Source organism: Bos taurus, chromosome 22 (genome assembly GCF_002263795.3).
Source record: "Bos taurus isolate L1 Dominette 01449 registration number 42190680 breed Hereford chromosome 22, ARS-UCD2.0, whole genome shotgun sequence".
In the NCBI taxonomy this organism is placed as follows: domain Eukaryota; kingdom Metazoa; phylum Chordata; class Mammalia; order Artiodactyla; family Bovidae; genus Bos; species Bos taurus.
The window spans coordinates 51,113,575-51,132,448 of record NC_037349.1 but is presented as its reverse complement, the minus strand read 5'-3'; the positions used below and the strand labels follow the sequence as shown (position 1 = coordinate 51,132,448).

The window sequence follows — 18,874 nt, the reverse complement described above, 5'->3', positions numbered from 1 at the left end:
ATGAACAGTGACACACTGAATGGATCCCTCGACCTGATTCTCTGAGGACACAGTATAATTTCTATAGTAGTCTGGCCAAGATGTATAACCACATTTCAATTGTGAAGAAAGAGCAAACAAATTCAAATTGAGGTATATTCTATAATGTAACTAACCAGCACTCTTCAAACTGTCAAGATCATGAAATACTAGAAAGGACTGAAAACTATCACAAACCAGAGGAGACTATGGAAAAATAGCAACCAAGTGCAATAAGGGACTCTGGACTGGATCATTAACTATGGAAAAAAACATTAGGGAGAAAACTGATGAAAGCTGAACAAGGTTTTTAGTTTAATTAATGATACTGTAATAATGTAAATTCCCCGGTTTTGATAACTGTACCGTGGTTATGTAAGATGCTAACATTGGGGGAACTTAGATGAGGGCCTATGGGAACTCTTTACTATGTTTACATCTTACTTGTGAGGCTAAAACTAGTTCAAAATAAAAAGTGAAAAAAGAAAATGGAATGCTGAACAACATGAAAGAATCTCAAAAATATTGTGCTGAGCAAAAGGAGTTTCTTACAACAGAGAGAAATCTTGTATGATTTATTATGTGAAATCTTATATGATTTCATATCACGTATGATTCTACTTACATGAAATTCTAGAAGGCAAAATGAATTTATGGTAGAATAAATCAAAATAGAAGTTGCCTCTGTGGGGAGGGGAATAAGAGTTGATCATGAAGGGGCATGAGGGAAGTTTCTGAAGTGGTAGTAATATTCTGTGTCTTTTTTCTGGCTGCATACATTGTGCGGCATGCGGAACTTTAGCTCCCTGCTAAGTGCCTGCACTGGGAGTGCAGTCTTAGTCTTAGCCACTGGACCGCCAGGGAAGTCCTAAGTTCTATAATCCTCTTTCTTCTTAAAAAATATTTATTTTTATGTATTTGGCTGTGCTGGGTCTTAACTGCGGCACGAGGGATCTAGTTCCCTGACCAGGGATTTAACCCGGGCCCTCTACATTGGGAGTGCAGAGTCTTAGCCACTGAACTACCAGGGAAGTCCCCGAAATTCTATATTCTTGACAGGGGCTTGGATTACTTAAGTGTATACATCTGTCAAACCTAAGTGAATGTACATTTAAAACTCATCCATGTGTTTCATTACATGAAAACTTTACATTAAAAAGCAACAAACAAATACTGAACTCCAGTTCATGATATGAACACCAAAATATTTAAGGGAACTACACTGAGACTATCCAAAAAAAATAAGATGCGTTAATGTAGGGCAGCAAACAGCTGACTGTAAACATTTTACTGGAACACAGCCATACACTTTCATTTATGCATTGCCTATGGCTGCTTTCCTGCTACAATAATGAAGTTGAGTAGTTGTGACAGAAATGTTTCATATTTGCTATGGGCTTCCCTGGTGGCTCAGATGGTAAAGGATTCGCTTGCAATGAGAGAGACCTGGGTTCGATCACCAGGTTGGGAAGATACCCTGGAAGAGGGCATGGCAACCCACTCTGGTATTCTTGCCTGGAGAATCCCATGGACCGAGAAGCCTGGTGGGCTACAGTCCATGGGGTCCCAAAGAGTAGGACACGACTGAGTGACTAAGCACAGCACACATCTGGTTCTTTAAGCAAAAGGTTGCTAACCCCTCTGTTGAGGGTAGATGGTATATAACACAACAAGCATAGCAAAATGTTAATGTTAGAATCAAGGCAGAGGATAAATACATGTTCTGTAAAACCCTTCTCACTTCATTGTATTTGAATATTTTCAAAAAAAAAAAAATATTTTCATGATAAAATGTCAGAAAAATATAATTAAATCTGAAAATTTTATTTTTCAATACTGAAATGATAAAATGATGTTCTTCATCACTGAGAAAAATCTGAAAAGTAGACTGACATAGCAACTTCCTTTAAAACATCTGCTAGTATAACATTTGCAAGGGGTTTTATTCACAGTAGATAAAGAAGTCCCTTTTCTATTGATACAGATGAGTCTTCCAGGGAAAACAGCACACAGACTAGTATTTCTTACAACCAGCCTTTCCTTGAACTCACTGTCCTAGTTTTATTCAATCTCAGACTAATAAATTTCTGATCAAAGTTCCAGCTATTCCTATAACCACAAAGCTACCAAACAGTCTGGTTTACAGACTCCAGGAATACATCATGGACTCATGTCTGACCAATCCAAGTCCCAGAGGGCTGTGGGAATATCTTCAGAAGATTTTATTTGCAGGAACTGGGTAGTAAGAAAATTCTATTTCCCATCGCTCTTGTGTCTGCACATTCTGGGATTCCCTAGCAGGCCCAGCACTTCAGTCATCCATGGGCCTTCAGCACACGGCCCTCAAAGTACTGAAGAAATAGGAAATTTGAAGCATCTCTGTGCTCAGGAGGCAGCCGTGTTCTCCGTCTTCACCGAGAGAGGGAAGATAGGCACACACAGATCCTGTGCAGAGCCCTATAGACACATACCACTCTGTGTGTCCCAGGCCTGAGGTCTTCACTGAGAATAATCACAAGAGATGCCTCACACCAAGGAGGTGAGACGCAGTCACCCACTTCCACTGTGTAACTGCTACCGGTAAGGAGGACACCACACTGGCATCTTTAGAGAAATTACTCTGCAGCATAAAGACCCTCCAAACTAAGCCAGGGTCATGCAAACCTGAGCATTTCCTTTTGACATGACCCAAATGCATGGTTCACAAATGGTACTGCCTTGGAGGAAGTACCAAAGCAGGTCAGAGAAATATTAAAAGTCATCTGTGTTTAGCTACAGTGCTAAACACAATGCAAAAGAAGAAGCTAAGGTTTTATTGCCTCATATGACTGTGGCTAAGATGCTAAAAACTGTTAAAATGATGAAAAGCTAAAAGACAAAAATATTTTAAAAGTCAGTGTTACCGGATCAAGATTTTTGAAAAGAAGAATATCTTTGCAAGCTTCCTGAAGTCTGCACCGCTGTTGATCAGTTTTAGGATGAATCACCTGCCAATCCAAAGAAAACAAGGGAAATTTTAATATTCTATTTTAAAATATTACTTAACTTACAAATTAGAATATTTCTTTCTCCTAAAAATGGGAAAAATTAAGAGCACATTTACCATAATTTTAATTTTATACAAATACCAAGCAGTACCCTGATCGTGGACAGGCAATGGGATGGGGGTATGGCTGGCAGCAAGTCAGCTATCTGCTGGGAGCCCCAGAATCCCCATCCATAAAGCAGGAGGTTACATGTTCATTCATTCAATAAACATTTTCATCAACTAGGTGCCAGGCACCATCCCAGCTCTGGGGACAGAGCAGTGAACAGAAGATACAAACACCTGCTCTCACCATCAATAAATACATAAAGGATGGTAGAGAGTGACAGGGCTAAGGAGAAAAATACGGTGGGGAAGGGTGATTAAAAGCGTGTGTACATGCAGGCATGTGTCCAGATGAGGCCTGAGAAGGTGACATTTGTGTCAAGATCCTAAGGAACTGAGGACAACCTGAGGGAATGAGTCATGTGGACATCTCTGTGAAGATGACCTCAAGCAGAAGGAACAGCAAATGAAAACAATATGATGGGTGAATAGCATGTTTGAGAAAAACCAGGAGACAGGTGTGGCTGACAAAGAGCGAGGGGAAAAGATCAGGAAGAGACCTGGTTTTGGGCTTAGGTGGAGGGCAATGTAAATCACAGAACTGGAACTTTTCTCTAGTGACATGGGGGCACTGAGGAAGGAAAGAGATCTGACAGATGATTTTAAAGGCTTAAGTTGGTTCCTAAGTGAAGAACAGCCTTGACGGATACAGGAGCGGAAGCCAGGAAGCGTCTGTGATTATCCTAGTGTTAAACTGGGGATTAAGACCAAGGTGGTAGCCATGGAAGTGTTGAGAAGTACTGGAATTTTGGATATAATCTGAAGACCAAGCCCATTGGATTTGCTGAAAAATTGAATGTGGGTATAAAAAATTAAGAGGAGCTGAGGGTGACCTTAAAATTGTGGACCTGAGCAACAGGAAGGATGGAGCTGCCATTTAATGAGCTGGGGAAGACTGTGAGTGAAAAAGAATGTCTCAATGGAAATCATCAGGAGCTCACTATAAACTGTCTATTGAAATCTAAATGGAGATGGCAAGTAAACAACCACTATATAAGCTGGAGTTCAAACATCAACAAACTTAGTATTACCAGTAATAATACTGGTGCCTACAAAATCAGAGTTGCCATAGAATTAAATGAGCTGATACAGGCAGTGTTTAAAATAGAACCTGGCGTTCAGTAGGTGCTCAAAAATTATTACTACTACCACTAATACTATAGATAGTCAATACAAGTTTTTTGAACTAAAAAAGAATTATTGCCCAGCATTGCTGTTATAATTGAAAAACCTATTAAGCACCATCCTAAGTATTGTCTTCACCCTAAAAAATCTACATCACTTAATTTAGACCAGAAATAACAGATGTCAAAAGTGCTAAGTAATTTAAATTTATAATATTAGTCAGTTGAAAAAGTTTTAACTTTTAAAAGTCTTTTCAAAATTTTATAACATCAAGAATGAAAAATTTAAAAACCTACATGTCTATTATATTCATACAATGGTAGCGTTTTATTATTAGAATAGTTTAGAAATCTTTTCTAGTCTGCTCACTTTAAGACATATTTGAAAGATCATTAAAGTTTCTTTATAACATCAATCTTTTTAAAAAGATGGTTCAAGTTTGCTTTTATAAAAGTAACTTGTTAACTATATAAAAGTTGAAAAGTCTGAGTTTTTGAAAAAGCAACCCCCAAATCAACTGTAGTCTTGCAACAACTACTGTTAAAATCTGGGATGTATCCTTCCAGGCACAAATCTTTGTACAAATAAGTAAACAGTAAACAAGTAAATAGGTATGAAGATGGATAGATAAATTTTTTTATATTATAAAATGCTGTATAAAATGTACCTCAAATTTACATCATTCCATGTCATTTAAACCCAGTCCTGTACCATCATTTCCAATGGCTTCAGATTTTCTTAATTTGAATGTGCCATAATGTAGCCCCTGGAAACCCCTATTTTAGTTCATTTATGCTGCTTCCATCTCTCACTATTATAATACTGCAATAACCTCCTCAGAAAGCATCCTTAGGAAGGACACAACCGGTAGGCATGATTCTCCTGCAGGTATCTGCTGAGTCAGCTGGCTTGACTAAGTGTAAAGCTGACGGCCACAGCTAGGCACCCCTTCTTACCATATCCTCAACCAATCTTGCTTCCTATTCTTCTTAATCATTGTCAGTCTGTTAGATAAAAGATGGTATCTTGCTGAGATTTTAACCTGTATTCATTTTAAATATCAGCATGATTAGACTTGGTATATAGAGGAAAAGGGGAGTGAGTGGGGACTGAAATTATTCTACCTAATACCTTTGCTGTAGTTCTTACCCTCGGATCAGTATCTTCTTCTTCCTCATCAGGGTTATAGGTCTCAGCACAGACTAAAGTTGGAGAGAAAAAAATAAAGAGAAAAATGAATAAAACAGATGTGTATTTTACTGGAAAATAGGAAGTAAACATAATTTCCTTTTGTTCGCTGTTTTCTAAAGCTATAATTAACTTTGCAACCACTTCCTTCAATTAACAAATATACTAAGTACCTAGTAATGCCAGGCATTCTGTTAGTGATGAAAAGTCAGCTATCCAGGGGCTGGTAGACCAAATAGGAGAGAAACCATAAAAAACATCACCTACTAAATTCTATGGTAGTGGCAAGGATAAGGAAGGAAGTGCTGTCTCTGCTGAGCTATGAAGCAGGAACAGAAAACCACCAAATACAGTACAGGCAATAGAGACATATGGATATGCAATTGGAGTACTCACCAAAAAAAGCAAAATATCTCAACCTCCTTATGTATTAGAATGACTTAAAAGAATGAATTTTAACAAAACGATTATAATACTACTTGTCAGGCTCTGTTATAAATACAATATTATATAATTTAAAGCCAACTCGGTTTTCTTTGTAGGTAATCTGTGTTTGTACCAATGGGCTGCAGGACTTGTCTTTATCATAATTCAAAGATTTAAAAAATGTTAACCAAAAAAAAAAAAAAAAAAGCTAACCAAACAATTGTTTACAATACCAGAATATCATAAATGATGTAAGTATGCATTTGAATAATTCAGCTATAAGAAAGATTGAGAAAGACCCCCTTTGGCTAATTAACAGTCAGCTCTATGGGAAAAAAGGCAAAAAAAGGAGGTGAAGAATATACTATTAATATGTAGCAGACTGTCCTTCCATAAAGGATTTCCATGAGAAAGAAGGAGAGCTAAAAATGATGGGGAGAGGGAATAAATAAGTATGAATATATATATATACATACACACACACATACACAAAAGTGAAAGTGAAAGTCACTCAGTCACTATACAGTCCATGGTATGCTCCAGGCCAGAACACTGGATTGGGTAGCCTTTCCCTTCTCCAGGGGTTCCTTCCCAACTCAGGGATCAAACCCAGATCTCCCACACTGCATTCTTTACCAGCTTAGCCATGAGGAAAGCCCATATAAAAATTTTTAATGTATTTATTTTTCCAAAAGGAAACGAGAAGGATAAACCAAAAAGTAATAAAATTGCTTCTTAGAAGGTAGGCAGAAACAAAAAAGGGACAGGGTAGGGAAAGGAATGAAACTTCTCTGAGAACAAAATTTTACATAGTTTTGACATTTAAGCCCTGTTAAAAGGCAGAAAGTGAAGAGGAACTAAAAAGCCTCTTGATGAAAGTGAAAGTGGAGAGTGAACAAGTTGGCTTAAAGCTCAACATTCAGAAAACGAAGATCATGGCATCCGGTCCCATCACTTCATGGGAAATACATGGGGAAACAGTGGAAACAGTGTCAGACTTTATTTTTTGGGGCTCTAAAATCACTGTGGATGGTGACTGCAGCCATGAAATTAAAAGACACTTACTCCTTGGAAGGAAAGTTATGACCAACCTAGATAGCATATTCAAAAGCAGAGACATTAACTTTGCCAACAAAGGTCCATCTAGTCAAGGCTATGGTTTTTCCTGTGGTCATGTATGGATGTGAGAGTTGGACTGTGAAGAAAGCTGAGCGCCAAAGAATTGATGCTTTTGAACTGTGGTGTTGGAGAAGACTCTTGAGAGTCCCTTGGCCTGCAAGGAGATCCAACCAGTCCATTCTGAAGGAGATCAGCCCTGGGATTTCTTTGGAAGGAATGATGCTACAGCTGAAACTCCAGTACTTTGGCCACCTCATGTGAAGAGTTGACTCATTGGAAAAGACTCTGATGCTGGGAGGGACTGGGGGCAGGAGGAGAAGGGGAAGACAGAGGATGGGATGGCTGGATGGCATTACTGACTCGATGGACGTGAGTCTGAGTGAACTCCGGGAGTTGGTGATGGACAGGGAGGCCTGGCGTGCTGCGATTCATGGGGTTGCAAAGAGTTGGACACAACTGAGCGACTGAACTGAACTGAAAATGTTTTATATAGTCTTAACAATAAATTTGATTAAGGATGGGGGAACCCAAAATTTGAATACAAAGAGAAACAAATGAATCTAACCACATATCAAGTTGATAACATAACACAGAAAAGGAAAGGGGGTGATTTTAAGTAGCTTCTGAAAATAATAATCTGACCAGTGGGATGTATCCAATGACAAAAAAGAATTGATGTTGGCAGTGGTACAATAATTCCAAAACTCCTCTGTGTACTACAGTTGTGAGTAAACAAATATATACTTAGTTTTTCAGTGGAGAAAAGGGGAATATTAATACAAATACAGATCACAAGATGAGTTCGAATTGGAGATGTCAATACAAGTCATGCTTTTAAAATCTTCCTTAGGGATGACAACAGTAGACACAATGAATTATGTAACGAATAAAAAAGTTAGTGTACTCATAGACTATTTTGTCAGGAATGTCTAGATGTGATCACTGGTGTTACCCAGAAAGTAACAAACCTGTTCCTTCCTCACAACAGCTTTAGTATATGTCATTATAGCTAAGGAAAAGTTTTTCTTCTAAAAAATCCTCAATTATTTGCAATAACTGTGTGACCTGGCTTGGTTTACTTCAAATTTCTACCTTCTCTTCTGCACACTGGAGTTAACAGCAGTGATTCCCCTCTGAGGACTGTTGCAAGGATTCAAGTAAACAAGTGCCTGGCACACAGTAAGGAGGCAGTAAATGTCAGCTCGTTGAACTACTGCTATTATCACGTTTCATTTGTTCTAGTTTTCTGGAACTTTAATTACCATTATCTTGGTTCTATTCTCTATCCGAGCTCTTTCAACAACTGTGCTCTCTTCAAGGCTGTCTTGTATTACAGATTTTGCCCTTAAAATTTTTACTTCTCTTGCCCTCTCATGCAACTATGCCAAAGCCTTTGATTGTGTGGATCACAACAAACTGTGGAAAATTCTTAAAGAAATGGGAATACCAGACCACCTGACCTGCCTCCTGAGAATCTGTACACAGATCAAGAAGCAACAGTTAGAACCAGACATGGAACAACAGACTGGTTCCAAATTGGGAAAGGAGTATGTCAAGGCTGTATATTGTCACCCTGGTTATTTAACTTATATGCACAGAGTACATCATGCAAAATGCTGGGGTGGATGAAGCAAAGCTGGAATCAAGACTGCTGGGAGAAATACCAATAACCTCAGATATACAGATGGTACTACCCTTATGGCAAAAAGTGAAAAGGAACTAAAGAGCCTCTTGATAAAAGTGAAAGAGGAGAGTTAAAAAGCTGGCTTAAAACTCAACATTCAAAAACTAAGATTATGGCATCTGGACCCATCACTTCGTGACAAATAAGTAGATAAATGATGGAAACAGCAACAGACTTTATTTTCTTGGGCTCCAAAATCACTGCAGATGGTGACTGCAGCCATGAAAGTAAAAGATGCTTGCTTCTTGGAAGAAGAGCTATGACCAACCTAGACAGCATATTAAAAAGCAGAGACATTACTTTGCTGACAAATGTCCATCTAGTCAAAGCTATAGTTTTTCCAAAAGCTATGGTTTTTCCTGTGGTCATGTATGGATGTGAGAGTTGCACTGTGAAGAAAGCTGAGCGCCGAAGAATTGATGCTTTGGAACTGTGGTGCTGGAGAAGACTCTTGAGAGTCCCTCAGACTGCAAGATCAAACCAATCAATCCTAAAGGAAATCAACCCTGAATACTCATTGGAAGGACTGATGCTGAAGCTGAAGCTCCAATACTTTGGCCACCTGATGTGAAGAACTGGCTCACTGGAAAAGACCGTGATGCTGGGAAAGTATGAAGGCAGAAGAAGGGGACAACAGAGGACAAGATGGTTGATAGTATCACCAACTCAATGGACGTAAGTCTGAACAAACTCCAGGAAATGGTGAAGGACAGGGAAGCCTGGTGTGCTGCAGTCTATAGGGTCGCAAAGAGTCGGACATGACTGAGCAACTGCACAACGAATCAGCATTTTGTAGTGGACCCTTCTAATCTTCATTCTTCTTATATCCTTAATCCACCAAGTTCATTTACAAGCCTTATGTTGTTTGTTAGGGTTTACGTCTTATTTGTGAGCAGGCAAGGAATATAACTGGTTCTTGATCGTACACTCCATTCTTCTGTATGATGGCTAAAAACCTCTATGTATCTACAATGAAGGGATGAGATGATACATACCACTCTCAATCCCTGATTTCTTAGAGATATTTACTCCCCTCAGTGCTGGTCTAGCTGCCCTCCAGCTTCCTCCTTCCCACTGATTTTCTGAACTAATGGAATACCTGAGAAATGGTGACTCCCATATGACCTGCAGACAGGACGCCCTTTCTTGTCCAGCCTATAGGTGTGGGCCATGCCTTCTGTGCTGTACTGCCATCAATACTCTGCCTAACAGGAAACCAGGATCCTTAAATAGATGGAGAAAAACTCAGGAGAAGGGAGTAAGAGAACAGACATCATTCTAATCCCTAAAACAGCACCAGGTAATGTTCTGTATAGAGCGCTGCCGAACCCCTGGTAGCACAGGCTTTTGGAGCTGAGCCAGGTAAGGGATGGAATATAATGACTCCCTATCTTTCGCCAAGCCATTCTTGTTTCCACAAGGAAACAAGTTTATCTCAGGTCTGTCCTAAAGATTAAGGCAGACACCTTCCTGAGTTCTTAGATGTTACTGCTGTCACTTTTCACATTTTCATGGGTATTTGGGTAGGGGGCTGAGGAAGCTGTGTTGAAGGCAGCTCTCAGATAGTATGTTAAACTGCAAACCTTTTGGTTCTCTGTGCTCTTGATTAACACTGTCATTCTCAGCCCAGTTTTCTAAACTAGAAATTTGAACTCACCATTACTGCCTTCTTTCCACCTGTTACCTAATGAATACATCAAATTCTGCCTCAGAAATATTCTCATACTTGACCTTTATTCAGTCTACCCTGTTACTCCTGGGTCCAGGATTTCAAAATGTCTTCTTTGAAAAATGCATTTTAAAACCCCTCATTTTGGAGATAGGTGGGTACACGGGGATTATTATACTAACTTTTTCTACTTCTGCATATGTATGGAAATTTTTCATTTAAAAAGTTGAAAATAACAAGTCTTTTAATGATGAGACTGACAGGATTTTACCGATAATGACACTTAGTCTTGAGCTCGCTTATTTTCAGGCTTGCTCTTCTTCTGATTTTGGAGGAAAGTACTGTAGCACTTAGCTCATTTTTGTACTTTTAGACATTAATGTAACTGAGGCAACAAATGTTACATCTTGAAGTCTTAAGACACAGCACTATGATTTAAACAAAAGCAATTATTTTCATTAAAATTATTAATATGTTTCCTATTTGTGAAAAATGGAGAAGGAAGTAGCAACCCACTCCAGTATTCTTGCCGGGGAAATCCCATGGACAGAGAAGTTGGTGGGCTGCAGTCTATGGGGTCACACAGAGTTGGACATGACTGAGCACACAGACATTAGTGGAAAAACAGTGTATCTTTATTTTTTTAAAACTGGTTTGGATGTTTTCGCTTTTTTGAACATCAGACTTAGCTCCTTTTTCTTCTTCCTCTGTTTACCTCAACCTCTCTACTTCTTCCTGGTCCTGATCCTAAATTACTTTTCTCATTTTCTATATAAAAATCTATTTTTAGGTCTCTGTAATTGCTGTCCCTTATGGCTCTAAATATCAGGAAGCTTATCTCAGTGTAAAAGTTACTTGGGGAGTCCAAGGGTCAGTGTGATCCCCTCTGCAGCCTCAAGAACTACACTGAATGTCATGAGATGCTCAAGACCTACTAAAGACAAAGGCTAAAAGAGCAGCACAGCCTCTCACTTGAGGGTATTAACTTTGCCACCACTGTCCAGCAGATGTCACTAGTTAGTAATAGGGAACTGTACAAAGTAACACTAGATTATCCAGCATAACTTCCTCCTCTAGATTTTAACTGCTGCTTTCCTCATCCAGAAATGTGAATCACTAAAATGTATTTGTGAGAGAAAACCCCTTCATTTCTACCAGGCCTGGTCACTGGCTTCAGGCCCTATGATGTCCTGCTGGTTCCCGTGAAGAGTTGATACAGCCTGGTATATTAGAGAGTTAGGGTTGCCGTAATAAAACACTACAGACTGGGTGCCTTTTTAAATAGCAGTAATAGCGGAGACATCACTTTGCCAACAAAGGTCTGTCTAATCAAGGCTATGGTTTTTCCTGTGGTCATGTATGGATGTGAGAGTTGGACTGTGAAGAAAGCTGAGCACTGAAGAGTTGATGCTTCTGCACTGTGGTGTTGGAGAAGACTCTTGAGAGTCCCTTGGACTGCAAGGAGATCCAACCAGTCCATTCTGAAGGAGATCAGCCCTGGGATTTCTTTGGAAGGAATGATGCTACAGCTGAAACTCCAGTACTTTGGCCACCTCATGTGAAGAGTTGACTCATTGGAAAAGACTCTGATGCTGGGAGGGACTGGGGGCAGGAGGAGAAGGGGATGACAGAGGATGCGATGGCTGGATGGCATCACTGACTCGATGGACGTGAGTCTGAGTGAACTCCGGGAGTTGGTGATGGACAGGGAGGCCTGGCGTGCTGCGATTCATGGGGTTGCAAAGAGTTGGACACAACTGAGCGACTGAACTGAACTGAACTAAATCTATAAAATGAAAGGTTTTTGGTTTTAAGTTTTTATTTTATTTATTTTTTTGACATGTAAAAGATCTTATTCTCTTTCATGAAAAATCTGCACAATCACCACAGATACAGTCACTGCAGAATCTTTACTCCTTATTTTTGCCAGCACTGACGTTGGCCTTTGCAGTCCCCCTGACTGTCTTCATTCTGTTCTTGCGTTCCTTCCACTGTTTTCGTGAGGTCTTTTTCTTCTCATATGGGCCATGTCTCGCAAGCCTGTGTTTGGGCTCATTCTTCTTCGCGTAATCCAAGGAATCATAAATCATGCCAAAGCCAGTTGTCTTGCCACCACCAAAATGCGTTCTGAATCCAAATACAAAGATGACATCTGGTGTGGTCTTGTACATTTTGGCCAGTTTTTCCTGAATTTCTGTTTTAGGTACTGTTGCCTTTCCAGGGTGAAGAACATCGATGACCATTTGTTTCCGCTGAAGCAGTCGGTTGGTCATGAACTTCCTAGTCCGGATAGTTACTGTGTCATTCATGATGGTGGCTGATCTTCAAGCAGCCAGGGAGGAAAAGAGTTCCTTTAAGTTTTTAAATTAACAGAATCAAACTAACGTTTCAAACTCAAGGACAGTCAATGCTAATCTAGGATGAATTCAAGAAATCTGCCTTTAAAGAATTTATGGACTGTCTTCAGTTTATGTATTCATCACTTGATGTAGAGGGGCTGTTCTGCTAGAATGTAGGACTTGGAAGCTGCAGGTTTTCAATTCCAGTACTTTGCAGGAGAGAGGAGGCATCAAAGAGGGGAAGGCCTCATCTCAGAAGCTACACACACTACAGTCTGAGAGTGGATCCATTATTCCACACTCACTATTTCTCTACGTCCCCAGTCCTTGGTCTCTTCAACAGTATGAGGGTGTAACAATACTAGAACCTTGTTAAAGGGTTAATAATAGGAGGAGACATTTAAATACAAGGCCTGGCTCACAGGAGACACTCAAGAACTGCGAGCTCTCCTCTGCTGCTTTACCTTCCAGGTTATTATTCAGTCAGACATCCTGAGTCGTTGAATTCTCTTCTGCAGTGTCTGACAAAACACATGTATTCACACAAATAGTTTAGCTGAGATCCTTGGATCATATCAGGAGCCCATTCCCTAACTCTCTTTCCAATTTATTTTATTAAAAGTTTTTTTTCCTTTGGCTGTACCTCATGGCACATGCCGGAGAAGGCAATGGCATCCCACTCCAGTACTCTTGCCTGGAAAATCCCATGGACTGAGGAGCCTGGTAGGCTGTAGTCCATGGGGTCACTAAGAGTCGGACACGACTGAGCGACTTCACTTTCACTTTTCACTTTCCTGCATTGGAGAAGGATAATGGCAACCCATTCCAGTGTTCTTGCCTGGAGAATCCCAGGGACAGGGGAGCCTGGTGGGCGGCTGTCCATGGGATCGCACAGAGTCGGACACGACTAAAGTGACTTAGTAGCAGTAGCAGTAGCATGGCACATGCAGATCTTCCCTGACCAGGGATTGAACCCATGCTCTCTGCAGCGGAAGCAGAGTCTCAACCACTGGACCACCAGGGAAGTTCCTCCAATTTTATCTCCTCTCCTATGGCCAGAGCAGCTGGGTCCCGTTTATCCTCCTTCAAGTTTTAAGACATTCTTCTACCTAGAATGCATCCTTCCTGGTACTAGCCCAACAGTAACCATATTTTTCAACTTCCAGTGCAATTTCTGCCTTCCTCCAAGAAGCACTTCTTGATTTTTTTTCTGCCTACAATAATTTCTCTTCCTGATTCCTGATCCTTCCTGATCTGGCCATATTTACTGACACTGTTCCAAATGTTAACTATACACCAGTGAACAAAACAGATGAAATTCCCTGCTTGACTGGTGTTTATACCCTTGCATAGTGAACTAGATGGTAAATGGGATAAGTAAATTAAAGAGGAAGGGCACTAAGGAGAAAATAAAGTAGGGAGATAGGCTGTGTTTGTGTGCTGGGGAGGGGTGAGGATTTTAGACCATACTTAAGGCCTGAGAAGGTATCCTTCACATGAGGGTCTGAAGAATGTGAGTGAGCAGTCCACAAAGGTAGCTTTGGTGAGATATGGGAACAAAAGTCTGACTAGAACAGGCTCAAGAGAGAACAGAAGAGAAACGGGAAGCATGTATGGACCCCTCTTTCAAGAGGTTTTGCTATAAAGATAGGCAGAGAGAAAGAGTGGCAGCTGGAGAGGAAGAGTGATTTGTAAAAGTTTTATTTTAAGAAGGGAGCGCCAATGATATGCTGCTGAGAAAAACCAGCTGAAGGATGAAGATTATGCAGGATAAAGAAGAGGTAACTGCTGGAAGGATGAAGGGTTGAGATCTAGTGTACAGGCGGAAAACTGGACTCACAGGCAGGTGGGGAAGGACAGATGTGGGAGTCTATGGAAATTCTCTTCTATTATTTCTGTTTCTTTAGTTAAATTGAGAAGATTATCTGCTAGGAATAGGAGCGGGAGGAGGTGTTGTAGGTTTGGGGAGAAAGAAGGTATGAAAGACTCATCTAGGAGAACAAGAGAGTGAAAGAAGTATAGAAACAGTATGCTTGTGGTCATCAAGAGCGTACCAGACGTTAATGATCATGAACTGAAGGCAAGATCAGTCAGCAGGGCTGTGTGTTTTCCCTCTATCAAATACAGATGTGGCGCAGACACAGAATATGTGGGGAATGGGTTTAACCAGAGTGTGGCTTAGCCAAACAAATATAAAAGGAAAAGAGAACCGAGGGAAGTGATTATAATCACTGATCAAGAAATTTAAGGTTAATAAAGAGGAATTGAGAAAGAATGAAAAGGAGACAGGATCAATGAGCTGTGAGAGCTGGAGGAGGCCAGCAAAGGAGCTGTGAGAAGACAGCGGGCAGTGCCGGGAGGCCTGGACCACTGATTGAGAACATGGACAGTAGTGATGCTGGTCCTACCACAGTACAACCACAGCAGTGAGTGGTTGAAGTAGGTGGAAGACCACAACCCTGGAGGAGAAGAGGTCAAGGAATGGAAGGACCAGACGCTGAAAGGATTATTTATGTGGAAACGAGAAGGAACCTGGGAGTTATTAGAGGACGACAACAAGGAGGGGCAGTGGCTGGGAGAATATAATGTGAGGTTTGAGGCTGAGGGCTTTAGGGAGGACAGAGAGAAAGGTCTAGAAGCAACGAGGAACAACAGAGACACTCACATCTGCCATCAGTGTTACAAGGAAAGGGAAAGAGAAGTGACCTTGAGGGCAAGCCACGCTTTAGCTAGATTACGAAGATGAAGACCGAACTCAGAGTGTGGGCTAAGAAATTTACGGGATTTAGCTGAAGACTGAGCAAGAGTTCTAGAGGGTACAAGAATGGGTACTTAGGGATGGGAAGGTTACTACTTAGGCGTTAAGCTGTCTTTGGGCATTTTATCACCTTGACTGCTTCAAGTTATGTAACCTCTGCTTTGCCCCAGTTTCCCCACCTGAATAATGGGGTAATCAGAGCATGTAATTCACAGAGTTAGTGTAAGGATTATATTCAACAACACAAGGCAGGCATTTAGGAAGACCTTAAAAATATGTATTGAAGGGAGGAGGGTTCAGGATGGGGAACACATGTATACTAATTAAATAATTTTCTATTAAAGAAAAAAAAATAAAATAAAAATAAATAAAAAAAAAAAAAAATGTATTGAGTACACAGCCGGCACTCAAAAAACCATTAGCTCTTGCTAACAAGCTATTTTCTCTGCTGCATAATCATTTTTGGTTCTGTTAATAATTCTTTATTTTCATTTAACATTTGAGTGATATTAACAAGTTTTAACTTTTCAGTAAGACTGTAAGAGCTAAGGGTGAGGGATAATACCAAGCACTTGTCTGCGTTCTGCAGAGTTCAAGGACTGAACCACACTGACAAAGAGCCTACGCAGCAATTCATCTGTGACCCTCTGTGACCTCTGGAGGAGGTGTCACTGCACTCTCCACTTCCCAGGCCTGTCCCACAGATGTCAACAGCTATTATTACGAAACTCTGGGTAAAACGAGGTACAGGGAAGAACAGAAATGGGAGATGGCAGCTCATAAGTCTCATACTAGCCTTAATTCCTACTCTATTTCCTCTCCATAAATGACTTTTTTTTCTTTTTTAGCTGCACCTTGAGGCATAAAGGATCTTAGTCCCTTTTCACCCTCCAACCAGGGATCAAACCCCTGCCTCCTGCAGTGAAAGCTCAGTCCTAACCACTGGACCACAAGGGAATTCCTATCTCCGTAAATGACTTTTTATAGGAAGCAACACATTCTTCCATCTCCTTTCAACAGACTTTGATGTACAGTCTTACCAAAAACTTTCTGAAAACATAAATGAGCAGATTCTCTCAAAGAAAAGGACTAAAAAGTAGAAAAGGGATTTGGACCCTTACTAGATATTAGGTCACATGACAACTTAAAACCAAGAAACTTTCCCAAACAATGGGATATGAAAGAATGATGGGACACATATAGCTCGCATAGCAATTTTTTTTTTTATGCAACAAATTTTATTTAGCATAGTCAGTCCCAACATTCAGCACAAAAAGAGTTTACAGAGGATAGAAAGTGCATTAATAAAAGCCAGTCTTTACCAAAAGAAAACAGAAAATATATTATTGATTCAAAATATTTTACACTTGAATGATAAACTGCAATAACTTATTTTGGGCACCTACTGATATAAGAGAAAGGAAGAGAAGAAAAGAATACTTTAGAAGAGTTCAGTCTCCATCTGGTATCAGAGAAGTCAGTAGAGGTCACTGAGACCGGCAGTCTTTCTTGCTTTCTGCATTAGTGCCCTCAGCTGGAACTGTTTACGGGACAGAAGACGTACATGCTTTAGGAAGACATCTAAGTCTATGACTCCCCGCCTCAAGGCTTCTCCCAGGTAAAAAATAGTGTCTTCAATAGCATTTTCCTCTGCATACAGATTTAGGATCTGTTTGTATAGTGGGGCTGTGGGAATGATAACTTCATCAATATCATTGTTTTCAGACTGATTTTCCATTTTCTCCAGAGCAGAACTGAGTTCTTCATCCTTCTTTCTCAAAAGTTCTATGTTTTTATCAACCTCAGCTACTTCTTGATCTAAACGGTTAACCATCTCCTCGAGTTTCTGGTGACCTTTTTTCAGGTCTTCCTCTGTTCGTTTCAAGGCGTTGAGTTCTGCCTGGGCACGATCCATCTCCTCCTTCACCCGCCATTTCAGTTTGTCGCTGACCGCTGAGATGAGAGAGGCTCGGATAGTGTCCTCACTGATTGTGCCATCTCTACTGGGACCAACAGTGGTCACAGGAGGCTGGGAAGGGTACTGGGAACTTGTTGTGGCAGGATACTGACCACCAGGTGGGTAAGGACAGCCTGTGTAACCACTGGGATTGGGAGGGTACCCGGATGGGTATGCAGAAATCCCACTTGGCATGCCTGGCATGTAGGAAGTATTTGGTGGCCCTGTTGCCTGGTATGGTGGATAGGATGCTGAAACAGTAGGACGAGAGAAGACCGGAGGTTCATCTCCAAACACCACAATCATGACTTGAATAAGCCCCAACAAGTCTGACTGTGGGTGCTTCCATTCATGTAGATAAGGAAGATATATCTTCCCATTAGCATCCACATGCTTTCCTGTTTTAATAGTCATTGAGCTAGTAGGCTTAACGAAACAGATAGGGGGATTATACGGATATGTGTCCAGCAGCCACAGGCAGATTGGAATATTGTATGTATTACCTCTATAAGGCACAGGAATTGTTCCAGTAAGGTTCATTAGTTCCCTGGAACTGCCATCATTAAAAACATATGAGTCCAATACAGGTTTGAGATCTTTGTATAAACTAATAACGTTAACAGTTTCACGTACAGTTAGGTCTTTGTATTTGTACTTGGACACCATTTTCTTGAGCTGGCTCTCCGACCCCGCCATGGCGGCCGCCTCGCGACTCCGTTCCCTGCAGGCAGAGGGTCAGCCGCTCCGGGGCCGCCCCAGGCCGCCCCACGCAACCGCACACGGACCAGCCAGCCCCCCCCACCCCCCCCCCCCCCCCGGCCTCTAGCAACAGGAAGTCCGCATAGCAATTTTGAAACACATTAACATCCCAGCTGTACGACCAAATAAACTAGATATATCCAGAAGCTTAGCATTTTAATTATAAGAAAAACTTTCAGAAAACATATTTATCAGCTCTATGAAAAAATGGGGCCCTTCTCTGCTTAAGAACAATCATGAAATAAAGAGAGATGTATATCAGATCAGTCAGTCATGTCCGACTCTTTGCGACCCCAGATGTATATAGTCAATACATATTTACTGAGTACTTGCTGTGTGTCAGGAAGTATTCAAGGTACCAGTCACAGATCAAAATTTTTGAGTCAATAAAAAAGAGCAAAATTAAATTATCTAGACCACAACAGTTAAATGGGAAATGTATTATTAAACTGGTTGCATATAAAAAAATAAAAATAGACTTCCTGTATTTGGAAAATATTCATTTTTTGTTAATAATCAAAGGAATGCCAGATAAAACAATCCGAGGCACTATTTTACTTCTAAATTAAAGGAGTACATTTGTAAGTCAAGAATATAAAAAAATATTTAAAAAATAAATGAAAGGAGTCAGCACCGTCTATATTAGTGAGATGGAGGTGAAGAACAGGTCTTGGCAGGGCA

General features: G+C 40.6%; 2 protein-coding genes and 1 pseudogene across 2 annotated transcripts in view; all 3 read right to left on the bottom strand.

Moving 5' to 3' along the window:
- The window catches only part of PRKAR2A (protein kinase cAMP-dependent type II regulatory subunit alpha), a 70,009-nt gene that overhangs the window by 23,161 nt on the left and 27,974 nt on the right, over positions 1-18,874 (bottom strand). Inside the window, exons 3-4 of the mRNA NM_001191367.2 lie at positions 5,444-5,496; positions 2,922-3,005 (exon numbers count right to left, since the gene is read on the bottom strand). Coding sequence (NP_001178296.1) covers positions 2,922-3,005; positions 5,444-5,496 — 137 coding nt within the window. The remainder of the gene's footprint in view (positions 1-2,921; positions 3,006-5,443; positions 5,497-18,874) is intronic.
- Positions 12,271-12,728, bottom strand: LOC786337 (ribosomal protein S24 pseudogene; annotated as a pseudogene).
- On the bottom strand, positions 16,693-18,273 carry LOC786363 (tumor susceptibility gene 101 protein). Its single transcript, XM_059880181.1, has one exon. The coding sequence runs from the start codon at positions 18,128-18,130 to the stop codon at positions 16,955-16,957; it is 1,176 nt and encodes a 391-aa protein (XP_059736164.1). The 5' UTR covers positions 18,131-18,273; the 3' UTR covers positions 16,693-16,954.

Coding starts and splice junctions, on each gene's coding strand:
- LOC786363 (XM_059880181.1), bottom strand. CDS start 18,130: ATGGCGGGGTCGGAGAGCCAGCTCAAGAAAATGGTGTCCAAGTACAAA.